This window comes from Bufo bufo, chromosome 11 (assembly GCF_905171765.1).
Source record: "Bufo bufo chromosome 11, aBufBuf1.1, whole genome shotgun sequence".
Classification (NCBI taxonomy): Eukaryota; Metazoa; Chordata; class Amphibia; order Anura; family Bufonidae; genus Bufo; species Bufo bufo.
Window position 1 is genome coordinate 25,865,149 of NC_053399.1, and position 12,344 is coordinate 25,877,492.

At 45.1% G+C, this 12,344-nt stretch overlaps 1 protein-coding gene across 2 annotated transcripts in view; it reads right to left on the bottom strand.

Annotated features, from left to right (window-relative positions):
- Positions 1-12,344, bottom strand: part of JAG2 (jagged canonical Notch ligand 2) — a 71,455-nt gene that overhangs the window by 2,074 nt on the left and 57,037 nt on the right. For both annotated transcript variants that reach the window (XM_040411236.1, XM_040411235.1), the window contains 13 exons: positions 11,842-11,992; positions 11,439-11,603; positions 11,191-11,304; positions 10,796-10,909; positions 10,527-10,640; positions 9,075-9,191; positions 6,800-6,827; positions 6,099-6,184; positions 5,104-5,217; positions 4,892-5,007; positions 3,361-3,603; positions 2,237-2,368; positions 205-361 (listed from right to left, as the gene is read on the bottom strand). In XM_040411236.1, coding sequence (XP_040267170.1) covers positions 205-361; positions 2,237-2,368; positions 3,361-3,603; positions 4,892-5,007; positions 5,104-5,217; positions 6,099-6,184; positions 6,800-6,827; positions 9,075-9,191; positions 10,527-10,640; positions 10,796-10,909; positions 11,191-11,304; positions 11,439-11,603; positions 11,842-11,992 — 1,651 coding nt within the window. The remainder of the gene's footprint in view (positions 1-204; positions 362-2,236; positions 2,369-3,360; positions 3,604-4,891; positions 5,008-5,103; positions 5,218-6,098; positions 6,185-6,799; positions 6,828-9,074; positions 9,192-10,526; positions 10,641-10,795; positions 10,910-11,190; positions 11,305-11,438; positions 11,604-11,841; positions 11,993-12,344) is intronic.

Sequence of the window (12,344 nt, forward strand, 5' to 3'; positions counted from 1 at the left end):
CAGCTGTTGCAAAACTACAACTCCCAGCATGCCCTAATAGCTGTAGGCTGTGCAGGGATGCTGGGAATTGTAGTTTGGAGTGCCGCAGGTTGGGCATTTCTGTTATAGAGGCGTCAGACTAGGTTATGTAAAGGGCAAAATGTCTGGGGTTTTGGTGGCCAATATAGATAGCACTATACATGTATAAAGACCAACACTACACACCTGAACTGGACCTATCCACCACGACTGTCTCAACTTTAACTTCAGTGACCGCTAGCATGACCGTACTGTTCAGTCGTTTGGTGATGGCACTGACAATTGTATTGGCAGCGTTTTGAATGAGACTGACGTCTTGATTGTCCGTTTGCGAGACGAGTGCCTGTAAAACAGAAGACGACCATGGTCAACCCAAGCCGATTTGTAAGATGGCAAGTCCGGCTCAGCAGCTTAAAAAGGAGAAAGATGTGGACATCTACAGCCACTTGACATGGAGAGACCCCTGTTCTCCCAATAGGTGGAGATCCCAGACCCTCATGTGTTCTATGGAATATCTTTGGTGGGAAAAACTCTGGACCCTTTCCTGACATGTCTGTTTTAATAGCTACTTGCACCCCCCCATGTGATAAGAATGGATGCTGCAGAATTGTTATGACTATGTTGCGCCATTCTTCTTAGATTCCCGTTATAAGTTTATGGATAAAGGTACAGATGGGAGTTACCAGTTGGGGAGTGTCCCTACACAGGCTGACAATGACACCACTAATTGGATAGTGACTGCAAGAACACACCTCCAACTGGTAACACCTATCTGTACCTTTTATCCATAAACTTCTTGCAAGAATAATAAAAGAATGGCACGACAAAGTCATGAGAATAGATGCTCCAGAATTATTATATGGGGAATACAATTATTTACTAAAACAGCCATGTCAGGTCCTCTTTAAGACAACTTATGAATCCCTCCTCGCTTCATCTTAGCAGTAGTAACAAAAAAAAAAAAAAAAAACGCTACGCTGATTTAAATATTTTTTCCTGACCCATTAAATCTATGATCGCTGGGGGCGTGGATGATAATTAGAACTGGGATCCCCAAGTATGAAGCCCACAGTGATCATCCTGTGATGAGTTAATACAGATTATTATTATTATTATTTTTTTTTTTTGTGGGCAAGCGCCATCAGGCTGCTTTCACATGGCTGTTTGTGGTCCGGAAAAAAAGTCGGTGTGATGGCAGCATTTTTTGGACCGATTGTGGCTTGTTGGAGCCAAACTCATTGAATCATATTGATTTAAGATGCTGCAAGTTCTTTCCCTGTACTCAAATGATTCTGTGAATATGGACAGTAGACCCACAGTCAGGCAGGAACTCGGCATCATAAAGTCACTAGGATGTAGTAAGGCTACTTTCACACTGGCGTTTCTGGGTCCGCTTGTGAGATCCGTTTCAGGGCTCTCACAAGCGGCCCAAAACGGATCAGTTCAGCCCCAATGCATTCTGAATGGATAAGGATCCGTTCAGAATGCATCAGTTTGGCTCCGTTCCGCCTCCATTCCACTCTGGAGTCACGTCTGTAAGTCAATGGGGACAGATCCGTTTTCACTGACACAATATGGTGCAATTGATCCATCCCCTATTGACTTTCAATGTAAGTCAGGTCGGATCCGTTTTGACGTAGACTTTTTTATTTTTTTTAAAGAATAATGCAAACTGATCCGTTCTGAACAGATACAAGAGTTTGCATTATCGGTGCGGATCCGTACCGAACGCAGGTGTGAAAGTAGCCTAAGCCGTGGTCGGTCACGCAGATAGCTGTTCTTAGACCACACACCTGTGTGAAACCACCACAAGTTACCACCTAAATGACACATTGGTCAGCCTTACACAGTCTTTTCAGTTAGTAAAGTCCCTTTTCTGCTACCCAAAGATCAGATTTCCGGTGCATCCCATTGATAAACATAACGAATCTGCGACTAATACATTTTCACCCATCAAGGGAAGAATATTGCAAACAGGTAGGATCTTCTGCTCATGATCATCTTTTCATCATCACTAGATAACCCCTTAGATCAGCTAATCAATGCAGGTCCAGCTTCTCTAAACCTCAAATGACTAATACACGGGAACCCTTCCATTCTCCACCGTAGCTCATAGAACATGACCCAAGAGGTGGACTCCCCCGCTAGGTGGTCCATCTACTCAAACATAGCATATGCTGTGCTGAGACTGGCCCTGCACTTAGCAAGCTATACTTACCACCGTAGCCTCCACTGCTTTTTCTGCAGAGTACGTTTCGTCACACAAGACGACGAGTGGTTGGTCATTGGATACAGTCCTGATGGAAGGCAAATACCGGATCTCCGAGCAGATATTCTCAACTGTGGTCCCCTTAAACAGGTGCAAATACATCAATCAGTACAAACCTAAATTGAGATCTTACATCCTTATCTAATACTTTATCTGTACTTGACGTGACTCAAAAGAAGCCTTAAAAGTGGGTTCTGCCCCTCCTTGGGCAGACTTGCGAAGGGAAGCCTACTTCCCGGCGCTGGCTCCTTCTCTCCTTGGCCTCTGCTGCGCTCCCATGAGGTCAACTTCTGATCTGATGCCCCAGCGGTGACCTGCTCTCCTTGTGTTTAGAGTTGGCACCCTGGGCGCACAGCGGGGAGTCAGTGACGGGAAACAGGAAAACTAGGCTCCCAAAAGGTGCACAACCCCTTTAATGCTCATTTTAAAAGGAACAGTATGGGCGAAGTGACACACTAACGCACGGCCTTAGGGAGAAGAGCATAGCACAGGAGTTCAAAGAATGCCCCGAGGAGAATCCCTGTGTTATGCTCTGCATCCTCAGGTCCAGCAATACACATAAACCTGTGTATTCGTTTTGTCCAGAGTGTTCCTTTAAACCATACAGCACTTAGGCTGGGTTCACACCTGAGCGTATTCGATAAGCGCTGTTTACAGGCGTTTTTGTATTTTGGAAACGCGCGTCGTACGCGCGTTCTTGCTATTGACCACAGAGGCATACAATGAAAAACAGGTGTTACGCATGACAATACGCCCCAAAGAAGCTCCTGTACTTCTTGGGGCGTAGGGCGTTTTACAGTGCGTTCGTACGCGCTGTAAAACGCTCAGGTGAGAACCATGACCATAGGGAAACATTGTTTTTTGTCTGATGAGAGTTTTACAGCGCGTAGGAACACGCTGTAAAACGCTCAGGTGTGAACCTAGCCTTAATGTGGGATTGTGCTTCTAGGGAAGACCAGGCAGCAGTCTCAAGTATGTCAGCATTACGAACACAAGGCCAAAGCAAATACAGGCGTATACTGCTGAAGACAGACATTTATGACTCCATACTACATGAGAATTAAAACTGGTACCTGTGGAATTTTTTCTGGATTAAATATTAATGTTATCCGGGCACAGTTCTTATCCAGGTAGCCTGAATTTGGTAGGCATTTAATCATATGAGGTCTGTCGGGGGCGCTGCACTCTCCCCATTCATGGCATGGTGGTCGGAAGCACTTTACAGAAGAGATAGTCGGCTCACATTCCTGATCTTGGGGACACTGGCTCTTATCGCTGCGTTTTTCCAGTAGACATGGCTTTTTGCCACACCATACCTGAAGAAGTAGTAGGGGTTAAACCATTAGAAAATGAATAATTACATGAAAGCATTGAATCAATTCTTTATAATTAGTGTAAATATTAAAAGCTTTTTGCCCCCCCTCCTCCCTGATGTGCTCTCTATGGGTTCTGGAATAAGTTATTCCAAGTGCACCCGTCTCAGAGGCCATATTAAGGGGATGTCACGGGATGGTAACCAGTTCTGCCTGATCAAACTTTAAGGGCTCTTTACAAAGGGCCGATTCTCAGTCAGATGATCGCTAACAAGCACGCATAGGAACGCTCATTAGCGATTATCTGGCGGTGTAAGGCTAGGGCTACACTGTGACACGTGTCGTGTGACCAATTATATAATGCTAATCTACGGTGTCACACAAGACATGCTAGGACTGTGACACTCCAATCTTGGATTGTTTTTTTGCGACTGTTGTGTCTCAGTGTGACACCGTAGACCAGCATTATAAAATATGTCGCGCGACAAATGTCGTCGTGTAACTCTAGCCTAAAAGTGCCGCTGATGGTCGTTTGTTGGCAGCAGATCATGCCATGTAAACAGCCTCTGCTGCTGGCAAACATCGGGTCTGTATGGTGACGAGTGATGGCATTAGTGATCGCCCCTCCCCATACTGTGGAGGAGATTGCTGCATGTAAATGCAGCTGCCTCCTTCACTGAGGAGGAGGAAATTGTTGGGAAGGAACACTTCCTTCCCAACAGTCGTCTGCAAAATTAGCCTGGGTAAGAAGATTGAGCAGCTTATCAAATCTTAGGTGGAAGAAACATCCTCAATGGTTTTACTTTTCCAAGTCCCTACAATTACTGTATGTAAAATGTATCAAGTATGTCAAGAACAGCAGGCACGTCAGTCCCTGTCCCCCATGAGGCTTACAATCTAATTTCACTATGTAAGCTCAAGCTCAGGCAATAGGAAGAGGCACATAGGAGAACATACGAATTCCATGCGGACGTTGCCTTGGTTGGATCAAACCCAAGACCCCCGTACTGCAAGGCTAAAGTGCTAACCATTCAGGAACTAGTCTCCTGTCTACTGCTCCAGGCAACAGTAGATGCTGTTAATGGACCTGGGAAGTGTTATAGATGCTATACAGTAAGCCAATACACGATGCCCAAGAGCAAAGCAATCAGTTTCCATGCTTTCAGACACACCATTTTGCACGGAATTCAAAAACCCTACAAAAATGTCAGGGCGAACTTAATCTCAGTTTGTTTTCACAAGAAAATCCTAATGCAACGGATTAGAAGAGGATGAGCATTATAATCCTCACCTTGGTACAGTCGATCACTCCATCCAGACAGTGACAGCTATTGCATTCCTCGTCCCATTTGCTTCCATGGGGGTACTGCATTCCTTTCTGCCAACAAGATCTTCCAAAGCCAATCACTAGGAGAAGGGAGAAAAAAAAAAAACGGGTTGGATCTTCTGCCAAACGGCTTACAAGAGACGTGAGCCCTTATGTGAATGCAACGCACTAATTACCTTCCTGGCAACGTGGACCAGCTCGTCCTGAAGGGCAGGTGCACCTGTAGCCATTTATTTCATCTATACAAGTGGCACCGTACGCACAAGGGGACGACTGGCATTCATCGATGTCTACAAAAGACAAAACAACAATAAAGCCGTGTTTGGCAGGCCTCGCTTATCTACATAATGGGCTGATCAAAGATGGCGGATCTGGCTTGGTTTACAGCACAAGGTGCAACAGGCAGAGTTGGTCATTTTTTTCAATTGCAATGTGCTGAACAGCTGCGTGGGGTTTGTCATTTGATCCATTCACTGCATAGAAAACAAATAATGGCAGGAGGCTTTTATAAAATTCTAGATTGGGCCTGGACAGGGGTGGAGGAAAAAAAAAAAAAAAAACATGGCCGCTTCCTTCTATAGATCTTTCTATAGGTTGAGCGGTACTGCAGCTCGGTCACTTCACCATGGACAGGTGTGAGGCCCTTCCTGGAAGAAAGCAGCCATGTTTTTTTCTAATACTGGACAACCCCTTGAAGGAGGTAGACCGTGAATTATTCGTAATAACAATTTATCACCTCAAAAGTAAATATTTTATTAATAAAAAAAAAAAATGTAGGCTTCATTCACATCACCGTTCAGCCTTTCCATTCTCCTGCTCCGTTTAGGAGTAGGAGAACGGAAAGGACGGAGAAGGCACATAACAGCCAAACAGAGCCCTTAGGACCCCATAGACTATATAATGGGGTCCGTTATCTTTCCGCTCAGAAGATGATTTTGAAGCAGAGACAAAAGTCCTTCATGCACAACTTTTGTCTCCGCTCCAAAATAATCTTCTGAGCAGAAAGATAACGGACCCCATTATAGTCTACGGGGTCCTTCGGCTCCGTTTGGCTCAGTTATGTGCCTTCTCCGTCCTTTGCGTTCTCCTAAACGGAGCAGGAGAACGGAAAGGCTGAACGGTGATGTGAACCAAGCCTTACAAAAATCATTACAAGGAGAACGTGTCTTACTGATTCTGCAGTCTGGTCCAGCAAATCCAGATGCACATTGACAACGAAACCAGTTGATGCCATCGATACAAATCCCACCGTTGTAGCTGTACAGGAAATGACAGAAGAAGCAATTCACTAAGAATATTTAATCTCTTCCTAAATTGGAATCTGCAGCAAGTTAAAGAGCATGAGGAGCGGAGCAGAGCGATATATAGCTGTATAGATTCAGTAGAACTTGGGTTCTTGGGCTTATGCTTTGAGACTGGGGGGGATCCTATTTAAAGGGGTATTCCCATCTTAGACATTGATGCATATCTCTAGGATACATGATATTTCAAAGCGATCTGCTGGCCGTATGTTAGAGCAGAAGGATCTGAGGAAATGGATCTCTAGTTTTTGGGTCTATGAGTCCGGTGGATGGAGTGACTTGGTGATTTACAGCTTTGTGTGTGCGCGCAGGCTTGAGGGGTATTCCCGTCCTAGCGATATGCCATCAATGTCAGAAAGGTGCAGGTCCCACCTATCTCCAGGACAGGACTCCCAGCGACAGCAAGGGTGCCGGCTGACCCATTCTCTTAAAACATAGCGTTTTGGAAAGCGGACTATAATACGTAACACAATACTACGGCAACCGCCGAGTTACCCATGCTCCAGCTATGTAGTACACCATACATGCTGAAACGGACATAGAAAACAGACAGAAAAATCCTAAGACTTACCAAGGATATGGATTGCAGTCATTTGTATCTATGGAGAGAAAACATAATACGGTTAGACTTTATTTTTTTTATTTATTACATAGATGACTTAATTGAACATAAAGCCTTATGAAAAAAGGAAGCCAGACTGCTCCATGGCTGCAGACATAATCCCTCAACCCACCCCCAGCTCTGCAGGAGAGCGCTACATAAGACGATAATAGGTATATGCATTTAAAGTGGACCTGTCCTCTCCACACCGCAGGAGGAGGAAAAGGAGACATCAGCAACACGCTGCACGGGGACATAAGCTTTTTGACACGCACATATACAGTGGGAAGCCTTTGAAACTTATGAACATGGGAGGATTAGGGGATGCTTGGGGGAAGGGGGGGTACTACCGAAGATCAGAAATTGATGGGATATCCAATGAATATACCTCTGAATGCCTGTTGTGGGCAAACTTAAAGATGTGATCATGTTTATGTAAAGAAAGGAGAGGTGAGTAAGTGGCGCAGTAAGGCTGGGTCCTGGTGCAGTAGATTTGGAGTGTGGTTTCCACACCACAGATACGCAGCAGTTTACAGCGCTTCAAAAACCACATCCATATGTACTGGAAAATGTCTGCACCGAAAGGAGTCCATGCCGCGTACTTTCAGATCGGCAGCATGCACATTCTGTTGCAGAGAAACAAAGGGTGAAATCTGCTGGAAAACCTGCATGAAATTGCCTGCAGCCATGATTTACACGGGCCGATTGTCAGGAGGGAAGCTTTCTTTCCCGACAGTCGGCTGCTCGTTCAGTGAAGGAGACCGTGATACAAGATACTGTGAAGGAGATCTCCTTCACAGTATGAGGACAAGGGATCGCTATTGCAATCCTCATACAGAATCAAGGTTTCTGAGCTTCAGATCAATGTTTAGACTGCACGATCTGCTGCCCAGAAGCCATGATCGGTGGTCTCTCCATCAACGACAGGATCACCCGATGAACAAGCACAACATTGGCGGCACATTTACACGGCCAGATTGTCAGGAACGGTCATTGCAGATAATCTGGACGATTCTCGGGCCACGTAAATGCACCTTAAGGCTACATTCACACGTCCGCAATGTGTTTTGCGGAAACACGGAGTCACGGATCCGCAAAACACGGAAAGCGGCAATGTGCGTTCCGCATTTTGCGGACCGCACATTGCCGACATAATAGAATATGCCTGTTCTTGTCCGCAATTGCGGACAAGAATAGGACATGTTATATTTTTTTGCGGAAACGGAAGCACGGATGCGGAAGTGCGGATCCGCAAATGTGGATGCGGACAGCACATTCCATCCCCATAGAGAATGAATGGGTCCGCACCCTTTCAGCAAAATTGCGGAAAGGATGCGGACACATTTTGCGGACGTGTGAATGGAGCCTTAGGATGAAGCCCAACATTGGCCATTCACCACTATTGCAGTGCAACACTTAAATAGGACCTGAAACCTTCCCAACTATTGGCATTGCCCATGTAATTACCATCTGGAGCATCTATTAGTATGATGTGCCCTTCCTCTATTGTTACTGGTAGAAGGTATGAAGCAGCTAGCAGTTTGCAATGAAGGTCCAGATGGGTGTGTCCCTGCACAGTCTTACGCTGACAACAGTGATTAGATCAGATTGTGCAGGGACAACCCCCAATTGGTAACACCCATCTGGACCTTCATTGCAAACTGCAAGTAATTCATTAATAACTCCTAGGAGGAATAATAAAGGAAAGGCACAACATAGAATCATAAGAATAGATGCGCCAGAATGGTCATTACATAGGGAATGCAAGTAGTTACTAAAACAGAGATAAGTGAGCTGAAAACAACACACCATGGACATGTTACTAAAACAGACTTGTCAGGGGAGGAGACAGGCCCCCTTCAAGGGAAAAGCTGAAAGTAAGAAGAGTTGATAGGCTGGAACTGAATGGGTAAAATTAGCTTGTGCCGACGAGCTTAGAACTGCACAGGATTTTACACAAACAGGAAAAATGTATTGGAGCTTGGGAAATAATAAATTGCAAAACTTTAGACCAGAGGCAAAAGTTTGTGTACATTTAAAAAAAGTGTTCTATGAATACAGCTCATCTGCATCTCTCGTCTTCACCTATTCTTAAGACACACACACAAGCTTCTTTTTCGTAGCCTCCAGCAATTTCCCATCCCAAATGACTCAAATATGTTGGCAAATAAATGAAAGGATAAAAACATGTTATGAGACACACCCTATATCCTAAAGGAACGAAAAAATAGAGGCAAAGGCTTACTCTGTGTGCAGGTACGTCCCTCCCATCCTTCTTTACACATGCAAGAGAAGGAATCTCCGCTGCCCACGCACGTCCCTCCATTAGCACAGGGGTTGGGGAGACAGCTGCTGTTCTTAGCTGTAGACACAAGATAAAGGACATTTTATATATTGCTTTTAATACTGTTAAAAACGATGAAAGGATCGCTCACATCCCAATGTCAACCGCAACTCTACTTGCTGTACGTGTGTCTATAGAGGATTGTAAGCTAAATGGGTTTTCTGGGACTTGGGTCATCAATAGGTGGGGGTCCTTCACCTGACACCACCCACCGCTTATCTGCTTGGGGCAGGCGTGGGAGACTCTGTCCACAGTGTGGCTGCTTAGCTCCCACTCACTTGAACTGGGGCTGGGCTGCCGTACTCCACGCGGCCTGTACGCAGTGCATGAAACCTTGTGCTTTCAGCTCCGGCCAATGTATAGTTTGGAAACTGCTGATCGGCGGGGGTCCCGGTTGTATAATCACCAACAGATCTGATATAGATGACCTATCCTCTTCCCATACCAGCATGTGCTTGAACAATTCTTACAGTTGTCTGGTTTGGAATTCACATGGAAAGGAGAATCCTTATAGAGATCCTGAGCCAGGCCCGAGAACAGCCATGGTGTGGGGGGGAACTATGGTATCTATGCCCTTGCGCATGCGCGGTATGTGAAATACCATCTAAATGCACTCCTTTGGATTAAGTGAGGGCAAGTCACATTCTCAATACCATCACAGCCAGGGGCTCTCCAGCTATTGTGAAACTACAACTCCCAGCATGCTCTGACAGCCAAAGGAACCACGTACTAACCTGTCAGACGCAAAATATGACAACAAAATACGTAACAGGTGACATCACATCAGTAACTGCACAGCACAAGTGATACCAACTCCAGCAAGGACGACTATACAGAGGTCTGCACGGTACATCACACCAGTCATAGCATATCACAGAATATTAAATACCAGCAATGGCCAAATGGTTCTTCCTGTGCACTTGGGTCTCTAATGGAATTTATTCCAGCAAGAATTGGGCATGGTTAGAAAAAATAAAAACAACATTTTATAAACTCATACAGAAATGACTAAGATCCTAGACTATGCCCTAGATTTAAAGCATAACGGGGGTAACACTTGACTGACTTCGGTGCCATTTCTGCATTTTTAATAGGCCAATGGTCGCCACATGTGGAACTAAAGCTGCTGCAAAGCCAAATCCCATACTGGGGGTTGTAGTTCTGAAGCAGTTGCAGACTACAATGCGGACAAGAATAGGACATGTTCTAACATTTAGGGAATGGGCACACGGATCAGTAAAAATCTGGATGTGTGCATGGTCCCTTAGAAATGAATGGGTCAGTGGGCTATCTGCAAAAAAATGTCTGTGTATGAGGCCTAATGTACAGGATACAGTATCTGACCATGCTCACCAATGTTACAAGTGGCTCCTTCCCACCCAGATGGGCAGAGGCAGCGGAAAGTATCTCCGGTATCGTAGCACGTCCCGCCATTACTACAGGTGTTCGCGTCACACTGGTATTCACCTGTTGATGAGAACGGCAAGATATGGCTATAAGTAATAGATCCAAAAAAGGGACGGCTCAGGTCTGACAATATATGGATGCAGGTGCAACCAACCGACCTTATAGTAGGCTATAAGACGAGAGGTATACACATGCAAAGAAAGCCCGTTACTCACGCGAGTGGCAGGTTTTGCCTTTCCATCCATTTTCACACTGGCAAATGAAATCGTTCACCAGATCTATGCAACGTCCTCCATTCTGGCAAGGATTTGGATTGCAGTCGTCATAGTCTGGGGGGGGGGGGGAAACAAGTAGCAGAATTGGGAAAACTGCAAAATTACCCAGACAAGGATGCACATGTGGTTGGTATAAGCAGTGATGGCTAACCTCCGGCACTCCAGCTGTGGTGAAACTACGACTCCCAGCATGCTCTATTCATTTCTATGGAGTTCTGAGAACAGTCAAGCAAGTGTACATCTTGGGAGTTGTAGTTTTACCACATCTGGAGCACCGGAGATTAGCCATCACAGGTCAGGAAAAAAAATAAAATTTAATTAAAGGATCAACTTACTGATGTCGCATAATTCGCCTCCCCAGCCGCTGGGACAAAAGCATCTGAAAGAGTCTATTTCATCGGTGCACGTACCGCCATTTCTACACGGATTGCCAAGGCAGTCATTTATATCTAAAATACAGAATAAAAAATGCCTCATCTGTAAAAAATGTATTTATAATATATATAAAAAATACCACAATGAAAATAAAATAAAAAGAACAATGCAACAATAGACACAAACATATTTCTCCAAACCGACTTACTTTCATGGCAGTAGGCACCAGTGAAGCCTCGCTTGCAGGAACAGGTGAAATTCCCACCAGGCAGACTAATGCAGCGTCCATGAGGCCCGCAGACGTTAGAGGAGATGTAACGGATATCTTCCTGGGTGGCATTAGTAGAAATCGCTATTGTACAGCTGTCTATAACTAAAAATAAAAAGAGGGACGCATTAGGGACACCGAGAAGCTCACGATCAGCTGCATAAAGAAGTTTGCTGACAAAACCCCTCAGGACGGCTCCACTTCACGCACTGAAATGGCAGCCAGCTACTAACATTTGCACAATGCATTCTGCACAGTGCTGTCCTCTCTGCATGCGCCTACCAATATAGACATGACGAGCCCCCCCGACCGAAAGATCATTCCTCTACAGCGCGCCGCTTACCTTTGCACAAGCCACTTTTGCAGTGGTCTTTAAGATGAGAGCAGTTCTTGCCGTCGTAGTCGTCTGAGCATGCGCAATAGTAATCGCCGCCTACGTTGTAGCAGGGGGCTTTATTCTGGCAGGGGTTCGGATCGCAGAAATCAATGTCCACCTTGATGGGGAATAAAAAAATAAATACAAAAACATAAGGCAATGATTACCGGTACATGAAGGCTATAACTATCTATCGTAGGTATTTGTACCGAATATCTTGATTATAGGTTATACAGGTAAGAGATGCCTACAGTGGCCATAGCTAAACCCATAATGGCGCGTTTATGCTGGCCTGTAATGATGCAGAAGTTTCAGCCGCCACTGGGTTCTAGTATTTAACCCATGAACCAGGAAGATCTCCCTACTTAAATTGTGAGAAGTCACAAAATATAACGTGATTATTCCCATCAGTAATGGTCGCCTTCATGGCTGTGGGTCCGGGCAACCTACAGGAATAAGTACTTTTACTG